The 12,263-nt window shown below is 33.9% G+C and overlaps 2 protein-coding genes across 2 annotated transcripts in view; one reads left to right on the top strand and one right to left on the bottom strand.

Annotated features, from left to right (window-relative positions):
• The window catches only part of LOC117111795 (ELMO domain-containing protein 1-like), a gene marked incomplete in the record, with an annotated part of 18,587 nt that extends 10,637 nt beyond the window's left edge, over positions 1–7,950 (top strand). Inside the window, 4 exon segments of the mRNA XM_033254785.1 lie at positions 1,075–1,099; positions 2,056–2,124; positions 4,835–4,968; positions 5,799–7,950. Coding sequence (XP_033110676.1) covers positions 1,075–1,099; positions 2,056–2,124; positions 4,835–4,968; positions 5,799–5,959 — 389 coding nt within the window.
• A 1,346-nt stretch (positions 7,951–9,296) lies between these two features.
• The window catches only part of LOC117111789 (glucosamine-6-phosphate isomerase 1-like), a 4,943-nt gene continuing 1,976 nt past the window's right edge, over positions 9,297–12,263 (bottom strand). The window contains exons 2-3 of the mRNA XM_033254781.1: positions 11,867–12,127; positions 9,297–10,667 (exon numbers count right to left, since the gene is read on the bottom strand). Coding sequence (XP_033110672.1) covers positions 10,416–10,667; positions 11,867–12,127 — 513 coding nt within the window. The 3' untranslated portion in view covers positions 9,297–10,415. The remainder of the gene's footprint in view (positions 10,668–11,866; positions 12,128–12,263) is intronic.

The raw sequence follows: 12,263 nt of genomic DNA, 5'->3' as shown, positions 1-12,263 counted from the left end.
ATCCGTATATAGAAGTACAATGAAACATCATTGTGAGAGTACATTTCCAAGAATGAATAGTAAAAAAAGGATTTTGTTGTTGGTATAGGCCCTGGTCTAGGTCACCCCTGCTGGTCAACAAAACGGATGTTTTGATGTTGCACTATTGTACTGTTGTCCATAATGTTACATGATGGGTTAAAATATTTGGAGAGAACTTTAAGATAATTTATCATAGAAATTATCGGAGAAACCCAACTTTGACATTTTCCAGTTGCTTGGGCATTGTGGACCTAAGCAGTGCTATGGGTTGTTCAGTAAATTACATTGTAATTTACTTTATCATTATTATGTATGATAAATCACTTTTTCAAAAGCTTTGCACTTAAGACCGAATGCATCATGTGACTTTAACTTGAAAATGAATAGTGACATGCGAGACAGATATTTGGTAGTTCTTAATATTTGTAAAAATTGAAATGATTAGATTGTGTTCTTCAGAATGGATGTGCGTTATTTTAGATTGAAATTGAAAGAGTGATCGTAATTTAATTTTGAGTTTTTAAGTAAGTAATGCTTCTGTTCTTACTCGTAGATAGAAATAATGAATGTAAATTCTGATTTTAAATGTTGTATTTCAGCTTCTTTACCTGTTCTATTCCCTCCTTTCTTAGCTAAATGTGATCTTTCAAAAGATCAAGTATTATAGTCTAACATTGCAGTATTCATACAGCTATCCACTTGTTAAAGGATATTAAATAATGGAATTCTAAACTAAATTATGCTACTTTGCTGAGTAGCAACACTTTATTCAACTTCCAGTTCTTGTAAGGATAATTCAGTAATGCTTAAAGATATTTAACTCCCTTGGCTAATGATTTAGCAAGATTGATATTTGAATCTTTTCCCTTTAGGGTTCACCCACTAAACAATAAGGTTATACATCAAAAAACATCATTCACAGCCAACTAAATTCAAGACATTTTAAACTCATTCGACTGTTTTGAAAATGAAGACACACATTGTGCTGATAAAGTTATTTTAACATTGAGTTTCTCTTCACAATGTGCTAATGTTTATTATCTTTATTTTTAGGGATGCTTGGACTGAAGAACATTTTGTAAGTATGGAACAATAAATTAAAACTAATAATAATATCAATAAATAAATTATTTATTCATTATTTTAAATAATGCTCATCTTCATCTTCATCAGTTTAGTCAGCAAAATATCTTTCGATACATCGCGCTAACTTGCACGCTGCGTGTGGAAGAGCTGAATCCCTACTTAAAGCTCTTAAGCTGTTGTTCTTCAAGATTAGACATAAAACTTTCAATACTGACACTGCTTACTATCCTTTCTGGATTAAGAATGAGTCCTTGAATACTCTTGATTTGTGAATTTCTGATTGTGTGTCCCCTGGATACATGAGTGTGTGGATGGACATACTGGTGAAGTGGGATATCCACAAGCCCATTTTGCATCTTGTAAAGCTTCCCTAGTTTTCAACGACATCCCAGATGCGTGCTTCCCCTGTAAATTTCTGTACTGTACTAAAATATTTTCAGAAAATATGACCACACCCATTTTCCCTGTTTTCAAAAACTAGTATGCCAGAGCAATTTTGGGAAAGTGAATCATACAGACAAAAATAAATTAGATAAATATACTATAATGGTAACAATTAAAATTGATAATTGCTTATTATTTGTCATAATTTACAAAAAATAAAAAACAAAATGAGTATTATGGTTTTAAGTTCTCTTTTGTTGACTTGTTTTGCTGATTTAAATGTAAACAATCATAAAGTAGGACAATGTTCTATACATAATTTTTAAGCTCAGTTGTTGAGTAAATGGATTTGCTTTTTATTATGGATTTGCTTTTTATTAGGGGATGTAGGACAAAGGTTTAACCCTATAGCAAGGCCCTCATAAGCCAACTCTCTCTTGTAAGCTAACCACCTCCCTTGTAAGCCAACCATCTCTCCCTTATAAGCCAACCTCCTCCCGCTCATAAGCTAACCGCCTTCTCTAAGGCAACTGCTCCCTCAATGTTTACTTGTTCTTTGTATAGATACTTTGCCACTCAGCATACTGGCATTGCCAGGCAGCTTCTATCACATTCCAATCACCCGCAGACAGGGTAAGTTTTATGATTATACAGTTTTTTATATTTTAGGTAAATCACATGATAGTACAATTTGTATAGATGAATACTTTTAGTGAAAGATGATAATACATTATTGTATCTGTAATTATTGATGAAGTGTAGCTTACAGCACACGAAACGTTGCAACCTAAGTTATTATTGTGGTTTAGTAAAAACAAATTAAATTTACAATATTATATTCAAACCAGATGAAACTATTCGAAAATTATTTTTTGGTTGTATGAATATTTTATGTACTGTATGCATATGTAGCAAAGACAAGCCAAACCAGTCACTTATCACAGAAAAAAAAATTGGTCTGGTTATTAGGGTTAAAGAGTAAAATGAGAGGTATAAAATGGTAAAAGCATCATTTAAATCCGACATCTTATAAAGTTACAAGCGTTTGAAGCTACAGCTGTTTAAAGAACAATATTTTAGAAGTCAAACTTCTAAGTTTCTGATTTTAGGCATTTCTCAGGCAGAAACCGTAACTAAATTATTAAAAAATATTGTTTTAATATTGCAAATGAAGAAAATATATGTATAGATATATAAAGGTTAGTTTAGTGTAATTTTGACATTCCAGCATGTTTTGGCAATTATCTCTGATATAATTTGCGACGAGTAATTGGTTTGGCTTGTCTTTGCCACATATATTCGGTGGTGGCTAAACATTTGGATATGTTAAAGTAATGAAGTAATAATGTGATGGTGATGGTTGATAATGTGATAATGGTAGTAGTGATGATAGCAAACATGACTTAAATGGTTGTAGTTTGTTGCTGTTGTTTCAACGATGGTAGCAAAAATTGCAATGGTGAATGGTGTAATTTGTTAGCGATACTAGTAGTGATGGTAGAAACGTGATAGTGCTGCTTTAATGAGTTGATAATGGAACTAGTGATGATAAATAGCAATTGTGGTGGTGATGGTTAAATATGATGGTGTAAGTGATGGTAGAAAAATGTGACTAATGGTAATGATGATGGTGGTGGTAGTCAGTATCGGTGCCACTGTGTGTGGGGGGGGGGCATGGGGGCTTAAGCCCCTCCCCATTGGCCAAAATTCATCAAGCAGTTGGACCAAAAAAAAAAAAATGGCCTAGTTTTCCCATCCCAGCCATTTCCGGCCATCTAGAAGTCCCAATTTAAAAAAAAAGCTCGTTTTGGAAGGATGTGACACCCCTTCCCATACCCACCCCTGGCTCGGGCCTTCAGCCCTCAGATAACGCTGCACACTATATACTATAAATACTTAGCGGCCCCCCCCCCCACCATAAATTATATCCACTAGTGGTGGTAAGGGATGCAAAATGTGATGCTTAGTGGTTGTAGTGTGTTGATGATGGTGGTGATGGTGGTTGTGGTAGTAGACGTAGAGAAGCAGAATATGACTGTTAATGCATGGAGTAATTGTTAGTGGTTGTAGTGTGTTGTTAGTGGTTGTAGTGTGTTGGTGATGAGGGTGATTGTGGTAGTATTAGAGAAGCAGAATGTGATGGTTAGTAGTGTGTTGATGATCATAGTAGTAATGGTTTTTATTTATTTATTTATTCACAGTATAAAAATAGAACACCAAAACAGGCTGAAATCGTTGGTTTACAAATAAATATATGTATATGATGGGTATATTGTGTTGCTGTTGGTAGTAATTATTATAGTGTACAAATATTGACTGCTCATGAGGGGAATGGTGAAATCTATTGGCCCTCGGTGATGTGGAAATCATAGTCTATCTTAGGCCCTCGAGGGAATATAGGCCACAGCAGGGGTGGGCATAAAAATTGGTCGGAGGGCCACAGTGAATTTTTGATCCAAACTTTGATGTTTCCAGTGTGCTTCCAAAAACCTTCATGCACTGCTTTTACACCACTTTATTCTCAGTTTAAATACTACTTTTTAGAGATTGTCAGTGTTGGGCTGTACAAAACCAAGGTGTTTACTAGCCAAAGATGTTTGGCGGGCTGCACATACAAGGTTTTTGCGGCCCGCTCCTTGCCCACCTGTGGCCTACGGTTTCCACATCACCGAGGGAAAAAAGATTTCACTGTTCCCTGAATCTAGCAGTCAATATTAGACTCTAAGAGGCCTAAAAAGTACTTACTAGGGCCTAGTCGATCAAAGAGTGTGCTAGCTCTTCTTCGCTCATTTCCTCAATTTCAACCTATATTTAATTTGTCTTTTGATGCTTTTGCTATTGGTTTCATCAAGAATTATAGGCCTAGGCTAGTCCTTCTTCATCCAGGCGCTTTAACCGACAGTCTCCATAATTATTGTTTATTGTCTACTCATTGATCCATGGAGCGGTCAAGGGCCAATCTCTTTCGTCATAGAGGTCGCAGTCCCCTCTTCCGTCAGCGCGATGGTGGAGTCTGGAGTTTGCACCACGCGACAGGTCCAAAAAGTACTATTTTTAAGGCGAATAGTATTAGTAGATGTTATGGTAAAATCGTATATAAATGGCCTATAACTTCATAAAAAATTACCAAAAAACGATTTTAAAGTTGATTCTATTATTAATGGCATATCAAAAATCCCCTTTAGAACAAAAAATCATTTTGCTAGTTCTCTTTAAAGCACCAACATTTACATGAGGTGTTCTATTCTATGCTGGTACTCATCATCGTCTGTTCATCATCTGGACAAGTGTGTTTTATGCACTATATTAATATAGTCTACCTACTTTTGTTTTCTCTATGTAGGTATTCTTTTGCAATTGTTGGCATCAACTTGACCAGTTTGGCTTACCATCTGATGCTTGACGGTGACCTCAAGACACATTTCTACAACACCTGCAGTGGCACACCACTTATTAGTCACTTTCACCAGGTTTACTGTAAGTAATACACCTGCTGCTACTTGCTTTTGATTGCTACTGTATTTGAAGTATCTATAAATGAATATGAAATGAAGGAATAAATGAAAAAAAAAGAGAAGAGAAAAGAAGAAAAAGATTTTTTGTTCTTAAAAATGTTAAATGTTAATTTTTCCTCCAGGAAAAACAGGAATTATATAATATACACATTATACAGCAACAAATTATATGAACTATTGATATTATCATCTTATAACATTATTAATTTGTGAATGAAACTTGATCACATAAGTGGCAGAGACAAGCCAAACCAGTCACTCGTCGCAAATCCTGTTTTGGAGATAATGACCAAAACATGCTGGAATGTCAAAATTTTGGAAATCTATTTTATTGCACTAAACTAACATTTAGATATCTATACATCATGCTATGTTGTTATTTTCCTCATTTTCAATGATTTCTGCCTAAGAAATGCCTGAAATCGTAAACTTGGAAGGCTGATTGCTCAATTATTGTTCTTTAAACAGCTGTATGTTTAAACTCCTGTACTGTAACTTCATAATGAAATGTTGGATTTAAATTATTCTTTTACCATTTTATAGCTCTCATTTTACTGTTTAAGCCTGTATTAATAACTAAATGACTGGTTTGGCTTGTCTTTGCCACATATGTGTACAGATTGTATTATTCAGTGATTTAACACACCCGACTTTTTACTTAAGATTCAATATGTCTCTACATAAATTGATGTACGAAGCTACAAATGCTCGTTACTGAATACAGGTACTACTGAATACATAGTGTTCGTAACATGTTATTTATTAACATTCATAAACATGTTTTTGTAACAGGCTACCTATTTTATGAGTTTGATAGTTTGTGGATTGCTGAAAAACCAGCCACCATCATGGAATTCAGTCGTATACGGGAAAAATTTCGAAGGAAGATAGTTGAGATACTTAAAAACCCAGAAACGGTACTTGCAGCTAATTTTGAACTAGAAGTAAACTGATGACCAGTAGCATCCAGCAGTTGGGACACATTCGTAACAACAGGACACTTAGGAGTAGTCAAAGCATGGACAACGTTTTGTGACCAAACCGCTGGATGTCATTCATCTGCTCCCACAATTGCACGATTTTCACATGAAATTTTGGAACTGCCACTGATATCAAGCACTTGTAGTTGATGAATTTTTGTAATTATGTTGAGTAGAACAAAATATGACAGATAAAAGAATTGTAAAAGAGCAGTAGTTGATCACTAAGATTTAAATAGATTTTTGGAGAAGTATCAAATACTTTACGTTCCAACATTTTGCCTGTATCACCAACAATATTTTTTAAGAGACAACCTTGGTTTGGTGTCTCTGGATGTTTTCCATCATTGATTGATTGTGATTGATGGAATTTGGGTTTGCCAGCCACCTCTTTCAATATGAAATGTGTGAACCCATTTATTTTGATTCATATGTTTTGATACAACTTCCAGTGAACCAAAGTTACATCATTGGTGCATTAACCAATATTCACTGTTAAGATTTGTTGGTATTGCAAACGTTAAAAATATTCTTACTTTTCTTTAACCTAAGATTATCAGATTCAGGAAAGAAAATAATACAGTAACTGTTAATTTCAACTTTATATCCATTTTATCATACTAAAATTTATGGAAAAATATCTATTAGTGAAAACTGTGATATTTGGAGAGTTCTAGATAGTTTGGTGCAACGCATGATCATCAAAACATGTGGGCAGATATGTAGTGGTTAAAAATTGTAAGGAGTAGAGTTTTACTGTATTTTAATGCGAGAACTGAATTTCCGACTTGGAGCAATAAAGTGTATCTTATCTTATCTTTAGTTCTATGTGGTTCTCAACTTTTTGCATTTGCGGATCCCTTTGGACATGTTAACGTCTTGACAGACCCATATCGAAGCATTAATCTTTGTTGATATTTCAACAATAAGATTATAGATAGAAGATTGATTCGCCACAAAAGTACAACATTAAACAGCGCAAGATTTTGGAAACTGAGGTACAAAATGTCTATTGCACTTCTGATGGCCGTAAACGGCACTATCGGACTCAAAATTTGAATGTAATGTAATTTTCTTTTATACCCCATTTATTTTTAATTTTGTAAAATTTAGGGCCTTCACCCCTCCTGATTTCACTTATGTTAAATGGTATTTCATTAATGATTAGCAATAAGATGATTAGCACACTATTGCAAGATAAGAAAGTTAATGTAATCATGAAAAATTGGTTTAAAAATCTAGTGGACCCCAACATTTTTCAGGCATGCCCAATTATTTTTTGCGAATCTCTAAGACATCTGCATACCCCAGGTTAAAAACTATTGGTTTACAGTACTCACCTCCAAACAAACACAAACAGCAACTTTTAAAACATACTCTGAATGAATGTATATTTTGTTTAGTGTGGCATGATGAGAATCAGCCATCATATTTATTTTATTTATCAGCCATGAAATCTAGCATTTAGAGTTAAAACATATATTAATGTAGAAATTTTTAGAAAAGCATGGCCAAGGTGTGTGTATGTATGTACTGTATGTTCTAATGTGGATACATGAACAATAATTGTAATACTGTATATTTGATATGGATAATGTAGTTATTGGGTGCCCAGATTATTTTCATAATGATTATGATAGATGAAAACTCTTGAATACACATAGATCGTTAGTGGAAAATACGTTTTTTAAAGGATTGTGTGTGTATCTTAGTTTATGAAAACTACTGTGGGCCAAATCAAACATCTAATGTGGATACTTGAACAGCACATTTGTGTCTTTAGAGATAGACAGAAATTCTAGGAGAATATATTGTTTGTTATTACTGTACAATTTAACCTAGTATTTTTTTGTTGGCTCTTATTGAAATAATTTTATCGTTTTATGTATTATTTTATCCATGATTGGTTGTGATGCTATGTAGCAGAGATTTGAATAAACTGTACACCTTGTGAAACAATAACATCAGTTTTTAGCAGTACTGTACTGTACTTATTATTGGCTCTTAAAAGCAATTCATGTTTTATATTAAATATTAAACAAAAGACAATCAATTTTTTTTCCCCATATATTTTTGACAAATAATGTACATTTTATCATTTTGATATTTGTGATATTTTAATTTGTTGCAGGGAACCACCAGATAGTTGATTCAGTGGCGTAACGAAAAGGCCAAAGGCCCCTGGGCACGGGCCCTTTGGAGGCCTGCCACTGTGGTTGCTCCGGCATTTTTAGTTTTTTATGACGTACAGTATTTGAATATATTTTTTACACATTCGAATTCTAAGTTTATGTATCATGATTTTACCCCAATAAAAGCATACTTAATTCTAAGATATCACTAACAAACATATTACAATAAATATCCAACAAACAAGCAAATTAAAATCCATGTATTTCTTGGACATTTATTTTAATAAAACATAGACTAGTGATAGTGATGATAATAAAAATGCCCCAATCACTCAGCAGACTTTGGCTTGAAAAAAGGGCCTTTGCTTATTTGTTTGTAAAAAAATTAACTTGAATTTGCTGGGGGCTACGGGGCCCCTGGCTTTAGCCAGTGAGAGCTCAGAGCTGTTACATCACTGAGTTGATTTACTGTCTTTATGTATTATGCATATTAAAATTTAAAAAAACAAAACAAAAAAAAAACATCTAGCGTTGAAAACTACTGTGGATAATATATAAAATGTTCCTGTTTCAAACACGACCATTGACTGTTGGGTCAAGATGCAATCTAGCTATTTTTTATTTAAAAACTTCTTGTACCTTTTCTGTGCTCTGGGCTTTTCTTCTCGATTGGCGCTGCTCGAGACCACTTAGACATTTTCTTCAGTTATGCATTCAAATTTTCAAAGGTTGGTAAGTATGTGTTGTGGAAGAGAGACAGCAAAAATAGACGGAGAAAATTAGTGTGGGCATTGGAAGTAATATTGCAGAATTCCATAGAATTTTCCATAGTGCCACACAAGTTTGATCCAATTAAAGACATAGAGGGATGGAGAAAAATACCCTGGACAAACCATTATATGTGTTGCATAAAATTTTTGATTATCATCAGTGGCCATGCGGATTGCAAACCAGTGAGTGGGGATGGGGTGATAGTAATCGGTGTTTGATCATAGACACTGGTACATGGAATTTTAATGGAAAATCTGCTTATTTTTGTGTACCATGCTCCCCTCTTTCCTCTTTCTTATCTATTCTTCTCTTTTTTCCCTTTCCCCATGCCAGGCCCATGCTCATGCTTGGCTCCCCATATTGTTAGGTAAAATATATTTACTGAAACAAAAAAATGAAAACCTTGATTGTATATCAATAATTGTCCTTTATTCATACGAAAAATAGAATAATTTACTGAAATTATAACATGTAAATGTATACTGTACTAAAAAAAAAATAGTTTAAAACATTTATGCAATCATCATGGAAACAATGATTGTACACTAATAGTACACTAATAATTGTCCTATATTCATCACAAATGAAACACACTGCAAGCGGTCTATTAGAGTGGCCGAGGGGCAGGTTCAATCCAGCTCACTGTGGAATGATGTGAACATGAAATTACCAAGTACTGTATCTTTCTACAGATGCTACAGTAGTCACCTCCCACAACTGTAAGCAATTCAGCACAATGACACTCTTGAGTTAACGTTTATTGTCCTAAATTTATCTACTTTCAATCAGTTTTGATGGTCATAGCACCAGAGCATCACATTTTTCGAAGAACAAAAATGACACTTTTTTATTATTAAGCACCAAACTCAAATCACAATAACATATTTGTTTAAAAATATTACCAATTTCGAAATTGGAAAATTCGGGCAAGCTTTTGCACAGGGTCTAACACTGAGAATAGTTGTAAATTTCTTACGACCAATTACAAAAAAAAAAAATTCTTAATAGTGTATCATCATCTAATGGCTGTGTTTGACATTATTGTCACATCCATCATACATAGAAGATAGTCAAAATATTGAATGTTTGCAAGGGGAGTAAAATAATAAATCATTTTTATTAATATAAGCTAGCAGTCGGCGTATCATCCTCCACACACCCTAGATGGCAAGGAACAACATAGATAAAGTATCCTACCCAAGTACCAACAAGTGTCCGGCCTCATGATGCGGACATTTGGTTTGGAAGCCCAAAGCGCAAGTGCTGCACCGAACTCATTTCAGACACTAATAATTAAACATAATCTTTTGTCACTGATCCTTTTAGGTTAAGCTAAAAAACTTTAAAAAAAAAAAATAAACTTCAATGTTTTAATTGAGTGTATTATTTGTTATATGTTTAGCACACTTTGGAATGTATAATACAGTATTATGGAAATATTTAAAATATTTGTGAACATAATGTTTGGAGTATAAAACTGGCACCTCAATAGAACAGTCAAGTCACTGTATGTGTTAATATGAAGTTTATTTCTTCTTCTGTCTCTTCACTTCTTGATAATCTTCGCTATCCTCAACAAGCTTGTTATGCACGTACATCAGACCTTTAAAGTACTTGACTGTTTTTACTCGTAGTTCTAGTGTGGCATCCTCATCGCAGACAAATATTGTACGTGGATGTTGCTGGAATGCGGATACTGTCCACATGTGACTGATACCTTCCTCAATTGCTTTGTATAATGCAAAAGACTTGTGAGCACCTGTGATTATTATCATCACCTGTAAAATAATATTTGATTATGATTATTAATAGGTTGATGTTGAAGCACAGGTATTGGTATACTTTCCCTTCCTGTTTGAGGAGCCAAGGTGCTACTGAGTTTAATATGGTTAAACCTACTGCACCTTTGAGGGCAAATGTCGAGCAGATATGGTTATATTCTATGGGCTCCGCTAACGCTCTTTCTCTTTGTGATAAAGGGTGATAAAGGGGTGGATTCATGGGTGCCAGGGTGTTGCAAAGTGATTGTATTGCTCCAAAGTGTTCTTACCTATTTAAGCCCTTCTTGAAACATAGTAATGGAGATAAGCTACCACAGGGCTCCAAGTCCCGAGACTACATAAAATAAGGTATACAAAACAACACAAAAGCACAAACTCACAAAACATTCTCATACCAAATAAGTGACAGGCACTATAAATTTACCAATTTTGAATAGTGTCAATACAAAAATGATCTCATGTAGGAAGGGATGTCTACACTCCACACTGTTTTACCTCGTATTCACTAAGCGTAATGATAATTTTAAGTTTTATAAAAATGTATGGTGCTGTATAAAAAAACTGTCAAGATTATTTATTTTAGGCAAGTTGAGTTGCCGAGTGGTAAGGCAGAGGAACTGCTAACTACAGCCTTAACATTGGTGCTGGTTTGAGGTGGTTCTTGCTTGAGTTTTTGGAAAAATCAGGAGGTTTAATTTACACATTCTGTCTTGTGTTCTTGTGTTATTTAAAATATTTAATCCTGTTACTTATATATAAATACAAGACTAAATATTTTAAATAATGAACAAAAAACTATAAACATTGCTACAGTATATGTCATAAGATCACTTTCTATTCTTAAAAATTTTTGAATTTAATTTTCTTTGTACAGTATACGTATTTCAATTTGATTTTTGATATTTATATTTCTTCATTTTCTTTGGCTCTACGCCCAAATGAAATTAAGTTCAATAACACTGCAAGTTTTGGGTTATTCTTATACCTTTACCTTGGTATAATTTTGTTAGTGCTACACTAATAATAGTACTATGTACTTGCAACTTTTCATGATTATTTATATAACTAAAAGTAAAACTATAATGACGAGAGAAAAGGTGGAAAAATGCTAAGAGTCAAGAGAATAACGGTTAAATCAAACTCTCATTTTGCAGGAAAGAGCAGGCATGATCTTTTTCCAAACTGTGTACACTAACCTCTCTTGCATCCATAACAGTTCCAACACCAACAGTCAATGCCATGGTAGGTACTTTTGAAATATCTCCACCAAAGAACCGGGAGTTAGCAATAATAGTGTCTTGAGCTAGAGTTTTAACACGTGTCCGAGACACCAGACTTGATCCAGGCTCATTAAATGCTATGTGTCCATCTGGCCCAATTCCTGAAAGAAGTGCATATCTAGAATTGAATAATAGTAAATGATAATTGAATAAAATGATAATGTTAATAAAAATGATAAAAACATTAATAATCCGAATAATTTTAATATCAATAATACTAATAACAATACTAATTAAAAGCCAGTTTTAGGACCAGGGTTGTCACAGACCTGTCTCTTATACACATCTAACCTACTGCACCTTTGAGGGCAAA

Source organism: Anneissia japonica, unplaced genomic scaffold, assembly GCF_011630105.1.
Source record: "Anneissia japonica isolate Jap-2015-1 unplaced genomic scaffold, ASM1163010v1 scaffold287758_len931624_cov196, whole genome shotgun sequence".
Taxonomy (NCBI): domain Eukaryota; kingdom Metazoa; phylum Echinodermata; class Crinoidea; order Comatulida; family Comatulidae; genus Anneissia; species Anneissia japonica.
Note: the sequence above shows the minus strand (reverse complement) of the source record. Positions and strands in the feature narration are given on the sequence as shown.